This window comes from Cebus imitator, unplaced genomic scaffold (assembly GCF_001604975.1).
Source record: "Cebus imitator isolate Cc_AM_T3 unplaced genomic scaffold, Cebus_imitator-1.0 Scaffold193, whole genome shotgun sequence".
In the NCBI taxonomy this organism is placed as follows: domain Eukaryota; kingdom Metazoa; phylum Chordata; class Mammalia; order Primates; family Cebidae; genus Cebus; species Cebus imitator.
In genome coordinates this window covers 3,574,413-3,584,166 of record NW_016107508.1, presented here as the reverse complement: position 1 = coordinate 3,584,166, position 9,754 = coordinate 3,574,413, and the positions used below count along the sequence as shown (strand labels likewise).

General features: G+C 33.3%; 1 protein-coding gene across 3 annotated transcripts in view; it reads right to left on the bottom strand.

The window, feature by feature from the left end:
• Positions 1-9,754, bottom strand: part of PPP4R4 (protein phosphatase 4 regulatory subunit 4) — a 115,913-nt gene that overhangs the window by 25,258 nt on the left and 80,901 nt on the right. For all 3 annotated transcript variants that reach the window (XM_017547010.2, XM_017547013.2, XM_017547012.2), the window contains 5 exons: positions 8,856-8,933; positions 7,902-7,985; positions 7,039-7,221; positions 3,245-3,350; positions 1,623-1,770 (listed from right to left, as the gene is read on the bottom strand). In XM_017547010.2, coding sequence (XP_017402499.1) covers positions 1,623-1,770; positions 3,245-3,350; positions 7,039-7,221; positions 7,902-7,985; positions 8,856-8,933 — 599 coding nt within the window. The remainder of the gene's footprint in view (positions 1-1,622; positions 1,771-3,244; positions 3,351-7,038; positions 7,222-7,901; positions 7,986-8,855; positions 8,934-9,754) is intronic.

Genomic DNA, 9,754 nt, shown 5'->3' with positions numbered 1-9,754 from the left:
AAAAAAAAACAAACAAAAAAAACCTTTCCAGGAGGAGGCAGTTCACAGGTAATATATTCTGCTTTGCTAAGCTAAAAGTCTACTCTTTTTCTGTTTTAGATAGGGATGCTAGGTAGATATCTATTTTATAGCTGCTATATTCATCTATTCATCTGAATGCCTTCCAAATTATTATTTTTTATTTTTATTGCAACCTTGAGACAACTGAATCCCATTTTTAGAGTTTCCAGAACACTTTCTCAGCTGAATCTTTACTTGAGGATTCTTCATATACAACAAAATTTGCTTCATATTTAACCAAAAAGGGTAAAGAAGCTCCTCCTATAGAATTTCCAGTACTGTAAATAGCAATAATGGTCTCAGTCTCATTCAGAACTCACCATGGATGCAGCTAAACCTAGTAATGCTTTCTCTAATTAAGGAGCATCAATCCCCCCAAAGAAATTTCATTTCTGGCAGCTGTGGAAAAGGCTTCTCTGAATACCAAGAGTCTTTTTCCAGCTTGATACTGTATAAACTTGATGAGTTTAAATTTTAAACACTAAGTTAAGGAAAAACCAAAACACTTAATCTATGCACACTCAATTCTTTATAACCCAAGGCTAGAAGGTCTAGAAAATAGACATTCAGCAGAAGCTACACAAGCCATTGTAGTGATTCATCTCCATAAGACTCCTGGGCCCATGAGATGATCAAATTCTTGAGATTAGGGACCTCACCTTTTGGATAATTTATGTATATTATCTCAGGTATTTGTACCTCAGAATACTTAATAAATTAGGTACTAAGGAAATCAATGCACACAGAAGTTTTGTAACTTGGTTAAAGATACACACCTAATATAGAGCTGGAATTTCAGCTCAGGGAGTGTGGTTCCAGAAACTGTCCTCCTTAGCTAGCTTATTATCTCACCAACTCCTCCTATTAAAAAGTTTTGATGTTTTTACATATTGCCTAAAATTCACATCAGTTGTTTATAAAAGAGCTGCATAAAACTAAGTGCCCCTAGTGTATGAAAATTCAGAAGAGAGTTCTAGAGTTTGTTCAGAAAGCCTTTGGCCAACTGACTCTGATGCCTCTCTTTCCTGAAGATCTGAGTTCAAGTTCAAAATGGAGACACAGGACTTAGAACACAGTAATCTAATGACTGAGGGTTTAAAATTATTTTCATTCCATTCTCAAATGTATAAAAATAGCTCTTATGTAATAATGTGCATTTACTTTAATGTCACTGAACTATAGTGACAGACGCTCACCAAGCCAACTTTGAAGTGACAAGGCTACTGACCAACTTTTCTTTAGTTTTAATAATAAATTAATAATATCTACTCAACCTTCTAATCATTGCAATGTCTATACCTAAACAGCCAAAGAAGGTTACCAATCTGGCTGTGACTTACTGCTCTCAACCCAGTAAAACTAAAGATCTGAGACAGTGTTGAAAGAGTGTGCTTCCAAGTCTTACTGATACCCATCAATTATGAATACTAACAATTTCAAAGCATGTGTAAATTCTTCACTTAAATTTTTAATTGGCTAAGAAAAAGATGTTGCATATGTTCACTACAGTAGATAAAAATAAATACAATGTTTTCAAATTTTTTCATTGATTGATAACATACCTCACATTTGCTACTGGATCATGTGTCAGTTCAATAGCAGGTAGAAAGAAATATTTACAGAAAAACGATTTGGAAAATATCTCTATAATAAATTCACAAGTATCCAAAAATCGAAGTCTATTCCAATAACTTTTTCCTTGGCCCAATTCTAGAAACAACAAAAATCATCTTAAGTTAATTTTTCCTACATGAAATTAATGTGACAAAATTAGACACACAAAATTCATAACAAGTTTCTTCATACTCACAATTCGGCTAGCAAGTACAAGAGATAAGAGGGAAAAAATCATTATTATTTACCTCAGATTTGTAAATCCCCAAGTTGACACCTCAAAAACCATAAAAAAGTTTTGTCAAACATTTCATTCAATTTCATAAGCATTTATTAACTATGGAATGACTAATTTTACTTTTTATCACCCACTATGTTCTAAGTACTTTACACATATTATCTCATTTAACCCTGAAAAGCAGCCCAAAGAGATGCACATACTTCTTCCTCCTAAAGATAAGGATACTGAGATTTAGTGAGTTTAAAGTCATACAGCTGGCAGGTGCAGAGCTAGAATTCAAACACAGGTCTGTATAACTTCAAAGTGTTTTAATAATCAAATTAACTGTTTTCTTCCTTTTGTTTCCTTAAAAATGCTAGATACAGTCATATGTAAACAGTATTATTGATAATAATTCAGATCAATATTAAAAAGGTTAATTTTCTTTTTACATAAATGTTCAAAAATAAAACTCTTAATATTTAAAACCAAATTGAATCTTCTTTCAAAATAAAACATTCTAAACATGAGGTGTTACCACTGAAAACTGAATAAAAATAAGACTATAAAAAGAAAGATTAAAGTATGCTGAGCATACTTTTTCTTAAATGGAATTTTATAAAAATATTCTAATTTTTTGAAAAGTAGTGATCCACATTTAAAATGGTAAACTCCAATAGCTAGAAAATCCCATTACCTGCCTATGCTGGATAATATAGATTAGTAAAAACATTCAGACATTATGAGCAAAGCAAATATACAATAATTAACAAACTTACTAAGTATATATTGGTGTGTGCAACTATTTCTAGGATCAATACTATAAACCAAAGGGTTCTGCCTTGATTTTAGCTCTTACCAAATCAAAATAAATTTGCATTTGTAAACTGACTTAGTTCATTAAGGCATTATAAACCAACTAGGCTCATCAAATTCATATTCAAATATACTATCAACTGTATTCAAGGAAAAATCCCAGATTCTTTATGTTAATTAATTATGTTAGTATTGAAACAGGACCATAAAATAAATGATTAGATTCATGGATAGTCTATTTATATTTTAGTTCCAAATGTTATTTCATCAGGGTAGAAACTGGGCTTTCAATATAAGTAAACATATTTTAATTTCTAAAGTATAGAAACTCACAAAAGAAAACAGAGTAATTATTACTTTCATTCATCATAGATCTAATCTTGCCATAAGGATTTCTAAAAAATAAAAATCAACTTATAAAACCCAATATCAACCTAATTATTCACCACAAAATGATACATAAGTCAAATATAACTAAAGCCAACTAGTTTGTTTACTTTCCCTTTTTCAAAATAGTAGATAATGTTTACTTACGTTCAATTAATTTTTGAATGACCTCATGTCTCTGTTCCTGTTTTCGATTATAACGCAGAAAAATGCATAGAGTTCGTGAGGCTGCCTTTTGGACAGGTAAGACATTCTTGAAGAAATAAATAAGACAGACAGTTACACTAGGCTAATTCTATTCTAGATAATTTGGCCCCACCAAATCAATTTTAAGTCATTGACTAAAAGGAAATGAAGCGTTCACTGCCTCTCAACTAATTGAACTTCTATCCTTCTGGAAGTATTTTCACAAATTAATGTTAAGCACCAGACAAATCAACTAATAATTATATTACAAAGTTAATTTGGCATAGTCATGTCCAAATCATCCAGATTTGACTCTCATTTCCTTGCCATCTCACCTTAAATGATCAAATACATCCCTGTCACCTATTCTTTTAGCTGTTCCCTGGGCTTTGTCATTAATTCATCTGACAAACATTTGCTATAACATGCCATGTGTCAGGTACATCACCAAAAATATGCCACTACTAAAATATAAATTTAGGGACCCCATGATCAGGTATGCTCTTCAATTCTTCTGGCTTAATTCTAGCTCTTCATGATATAGATGAAGTTTAGAATCCAAAAAACACCATTCAATCATTCTTAACAGTATTTCAAGTCCCTTTGTCCTTTGAATTTCTGTCACACCACTAGGCAGAACCTTAATTTAAATAAACACAGCTATTTATCTTTCCTGGGTTAGGGTTCAAACCATACATTAGAGAAAAATCTCTTAACCAGGTATATTGTGTCCAGTAAAAATTCACGTTCATTATCTTGACTTGCATACAAATATAATGTTGAATTACTAAAGATCCCAAATATTATAGTGGGAATCCTTGAAATTCAAATAGAATGAAACTACGTTGCTGAGACAGTGTTACCTGCTACCTCCTCTCATACTTTATACAAGCTATTCACATTCTATCTGGTACAATTTGAAAGGGGTTTTTAATCTGTTGAATGTAAAAAGAGAGTATTCCCTATGATTTAGAAAATTTAAGAAATGTACGTAAGCAGAAACATGACTGGACTTACGGAAAATGAATTTTCAATAAATGGTAAACAAAATAAAAGCATGTTATTCTTTTCTTTCATTTTGTATTTACTGATAAAATTTCAAATACATATATACTAGTCATATGAAAATATGCACATTTTGTATCTCATATAAAATAGATATTATAGTTTATGCTGTAAGGTATTCTTTTGGGCCCAAAGTCAAAGATAAATGTAATCAGATCAAAAGCACATAAGAGCCAGCTTGAAGAAGTGACAATTTGTGCACAAAAAATAACTGCAATGACATTACTTTATCTAAAAGAGAGTCAAAATTAAAAACAAAGTACACTTGTCACCATTAAAAATAGCTACTGCACCAAATCCTAGCTCTGAAAATTGATAATTAGAGGAAAAATATTAAGAATTCATCCTGTCTTTACATTAGTAAATGTAGCTCAAGGTCATCAAATAACCAATGTGGACAAAGGAATGTACTTCTTCACAGAATGCCACCATCAAAAATGCGTTAAGAAATGATGGAATTTTAAAATTATTTTGCAAGTTATAATGAAATCACTGATTCAAGCAAGGATAATCAATAGACTCTAAAACTAACAGGTACAAGGCTGACAGAAAAACTGGGTATTCAGAGAGCTGAAGTAGCAGCTGAAGATTGAGCTGGCTATTCAGGCTCTTTTTTGGTCCCATATAAATTTTAGAATAATTTTTCTAATTCTGTGAAAAATTACATTGGTAGTTTGATATGAATGTGTTGAATCTGTAATTCCTTTGGGCAATATGGCCATTTCAACAATATTGATTCTTCCAATCCATAAGCACAGAATGTTTTTCCATTTGTTTATGTCATCTATGATTTCTTTCAGCAGTGTTTTATAGTTCCCCTTGTAGAGATCTTTCACCTCCTTGGTTAGATGTGTTACTGGATTTTTTTTTGTGGCTATTATAATTGGGATTGCATTCTTGATTTGGCTCGCAGCTTGAACATTATTGGTGTATAGAAATGCTACTGATTTTTGTACATTGGTTTTGTAACCTGAAACTTTACTGAAGTGGTTTATCAGGTCTAGGAGCCTTTTGACAGGATCCTTAGGGTTTTCTAAGTATAGAATCATATCATCAGCAAAGAGTGATCATTTGACTTCCTCTTTTCCCATCTGGATGCCTTTAATTTCTTTCTTTTGACTGACTGCTCTGGCTAGGACTTCTGATACTAGGTTTAATAGGAGTGGTGTGAGTGGGCATCCTTGTCTTGTTCCAATTCTCAAGGGGACGGCTTCCAGCTTTTGCCCAATCAGTATGATATTGGCTATGGGTTTGTCATAGATGGCTCTTATTATTTTGAGGTATGTTCCTTCAATGCCTTCTTTGTTGAAGGTTTTTAACACAAAGAGATGTTGGATTTTACCAAAAGCCTTTTCTGCAACTATGAAATGACCATATAATTTTTGCTTTTAATCCTTTTTATGTGGTGAATAACATTTATTGATTTGCTTACATTAAACTAACCTTGAATTGCAGGAATGAAGCACACTTGACTGTGATGAATTAACATTTTGATGTTCTAAAGGATTTGGTTTGCTAGTATTTTCTTGAGGATTTTTATGTCAATGTTCATCGGGAATACTGACTCGTAGTTTTCTTTTTTTGTGTTGTTTTTGCCAGGGTGATGGTGGCTTTGTAGAATTAAACAGGAACCCCTCCTCCTCAATTTTTTTTAATAGTTTCAGTAGGACTGATTACAGCTCAGAACAGGTTGCAAGGTATGCCTGCTGGTAGTCTGGCAATGCAGTGGGTCAAGGGTAGAAGATCCCTGGGCAGGGCAAGTCAGGGCAGGGCAGGGCAGGGCAGGGCAAGTCAGGGCAGGGCAGGGCAAGTTAGGGCAGGGCAGGGCAGTGGTACCACTGGTATACAACCAGGTAGGTGTGCCCAGTAGATGGGTGTGGGGCTCACCCAGCTTGCACTCCTCCAACCTGGCATCTGCCCCAGGGGCAGGCCTGACCAGCTGGGCTTGTCCCAAGCCTTCTGTGCCCAGATCGCTAAACCATGGAATGTTTCTATATTTCAAAAAATGGCAATAGGATCTCATATTAAATGCACAGTAAATTATGAGTTAAATAATCCCCCCATAAATTTCTGTGAACAAAAGTAGACAACTTTGTGAGGAGGCTTGACTACCACCTTGTTTTAAGGAGGGAGTCTTTTTTTTTCTGTTAACTCTAATTATAAGGTTATCAATAGTAGTACATCCATGTATTTGTATAAGCTTTCTCTGTTCCATAGCCACACTTTAGTTACTATAAAAGTAGCCAAACTAGTACTAGGAAGTTTAAGGGGTGCCTTGGCAAAACAGATAGCTAGGATCAGACACTAAGGTTGTGGATACATCAGAGGTGCACATCAGAACAGAAGGTCCTTTGCAGTTAAATTCACTAAGTCTCGTCAACGACCCTCTTAAGAACTATTTCAATTTTGAAGTGAGTCTACACTGTTCTTGGCAGTATATCAACAAAGGATAGTTGAAAGCGCCACCTGGTCATTCCTCTCTCCAGTTCGAGAAAAGATTCTCAGAGGGAAACCTAGCTGGGTAGCAAAGGGAAACCTGAAGTCCCTCCTCTGGACCTGGGAAGGTGACATCCTCCTAGGAAGAATGGAATGAACTGAGTTTGTTCCACTATTTTGAAAATATGAAGAAAGTGGTAATTCCAGAATCAACCATGAGTTCAAAAGAATAAGATGAAAGGTACTGAGCTCACATTTGTCATCATGATTGTGAACATTCTTTGTAAGAAACGATAATAAATCTGATCACTTGATATGACATGTGGCAGGCAGGCATATTTCTGAAGTAGCTTTTCATGAGTTCTCCATTTTAAAGAGGCTGCAGCTCGCTGTTCAGCAGCTGTGAGTGCTGGAATCAAGTCAGGCAAAGAAGATAACTGAAAAATGAAATGGATCAAAAGAATCAATTACACATAAATAAATAAATTGCAGCACTCAGTAAAATTACTCAGTCTTATAATACATTGGGGAGGGGAATATGCCTGCTCATTTCAGAGTTTAGGAGACATCTTAACTGTCACAAGGAGAAAATTATCTGACTAAATCAAATACTTTTAAAAGAAATACTTAAGTAAAATGTATGATTCCTGGGAACCAAATTTTGAAATAAAAACAACTCATTCTTCCTGTCAGATTATAGCAGTTCTTCTAGCTATAGTACAATGTATTACATATCATTACTGTCAACAGGCTTTGACCTCCTAAACTCCTACCCTTTTCTTAGGTTAAAAAATAATAATAAAGAATAAATTTCTACCCTCTTGTCCTCATTATTTGCTATTCTTAGAATAATCATTAATGCTAATGAAAAATGAAAATATAAACCGAAACTCCAAATACAATAAATAACAATCACAGTAATTTAAAATTATTAATGTAAGAAAGACAAAGGAAATTCAAGCTGTTCAAACTCCAACAGACTTTTACTGACCAACTGCTATGTGGTTTGCACTACTTTACATGTTTTCCAAACATTCCTTCATTGACACCTCACAACACCCTGTAGAATAGGATAATATTTACAAAGCTTAGAATGTTTCTGAAAGATGAAATTTACCTTATTTTCTTGAACACTGCTTTCTCCACCAGTAGACATAAGTTCCAAGATTTCTGGAAGATGATCTATAAGAGCATCTAGTACCTTTTAACAGAGATCTTGATTACTGTTATAGTGATTACTATGTTTTTTCTAGATTAGCTAATTCCACACGTCAGTTTCTATACACTAATAGTGTGTTTTTTTCCCAAATATTTTGGGGATTTCTATTTTCTTACTCTGTCATCTTTGTGCTGAAAAGTCTTAGAAACATGATCAACTGCCTTGGCCAACCTTTGAAAAGAGATTAGTGTACCTGCCTCTTGATATTGTTCAAATAGTCTAAATCTGAGATAGCTGCTTCTACAAAACTAACATGTTCAAAAACTGTCTCCAAACTTTTGACAGGTGGTTTAAATCGGATAATATTCTCAATGATATCAAAATATTCATGAGTTGAGCTTTGGTAAATTAACAGTCATTTAGCTGAAGGGACTATCTAAATACAGCATCAAAATAAAGTATTTCAAAGTCTTCATAAGTACATACTAAGGGGTAAAATACTACCCAAACAATGGCAAGAGAAAAAAAAGTTATTAAAATGTGACATATGATTATAATTGAGTAAAATAAAAACCTTTATATAGAAAAGAAGATTTATATTAAAAAAGAAAAAAAATAATGTAACAGTAATTGGAATTAAAGATATTCTTTTGCCTGGTTTTTTTTTCCTAAACTTTTCTTAATAAACAAATACATATATACTAAGTTTTAAAACTGAATATATTTAAAACCTAATTTTTTTAAAGATCTTCCCAATATCCAGTTTATGACACAGTGGTACATCAGTTTGAAGCTTCTGGGGCTAGCCAGCTGAAAGAGTTCACATAATTCCAAGAAGTAGGGAAGAAAAGGCATCAGTCTATTTGGACCAAACATAAAAGAATTAAGAACCAAAGAGTAAGAAAATATTACCTCCAGTGATTCATCTTGTAATAATGTTATTAGTTCTTTATGTATTAAATATACTCCAGAATTCAGAAGTTTAGACACCTAAAATATAGCAATAAAGTCTCTCAGATTGAGACTACTAGACACATAGAGGTTACAATAGTAATTTTTTAAAAAATACATCCTTGTTATATATTCCTTCTAAAATAAAGCCATGTTATAACACAAATATAAAATCAGTTTCTATAAAAATTAGTGGTGCAAATATAACCAGCTTTCTAGTCTGCCTCGTAACATACTGAAATGTGTGGACATATGAGCATACATAGGGTGAGGAAATACAAAAGAATGCGATTTACCAGAGTCATAACTTTCACATCAATGGTAATAAGAAACCCACAGGGGCCTCTAGTTCACATTTTAAAGTCTTAGAGTAGCCAACAGGGTCTTAAAGGATATTCTAGGCATACAAGTATCCATACCAGTTCAGAACTTCCCAGAGAGTAACTTCATACTGAAGGCCTACAGTGATACTGGGGTAGCAGTAACTCCTAAGAAAGCAAACCAACTTTCCTTTTCCCCATCAAATACTTTAATCAGCATGAGAGGAGTCAGGAGAGTCCAGAATAGTACAGTTCCCCTTGTAGACAGTAGTTTTTTTTTCTCTAGATAAACTCAGAGCCCACAATGTTGAATTTACCAGTTTCTACTTCACCTTATTCTTTTTAAAACACACTCGGCTTGAGTAAAGTTTTATTTGAAAAAAAAAAATGGTCCCTGGATAAAGAAAGGGCTTTAAAATTTTTTGCTCTAACAGGATTGTTTTTGACTTGAAAATATTTCCAAAATATTATTATTCTGAAAAACAAGAACAAAGAATATAGTAAAGCAATTATCAGAATCTAGCATTAACACTGTTAGAA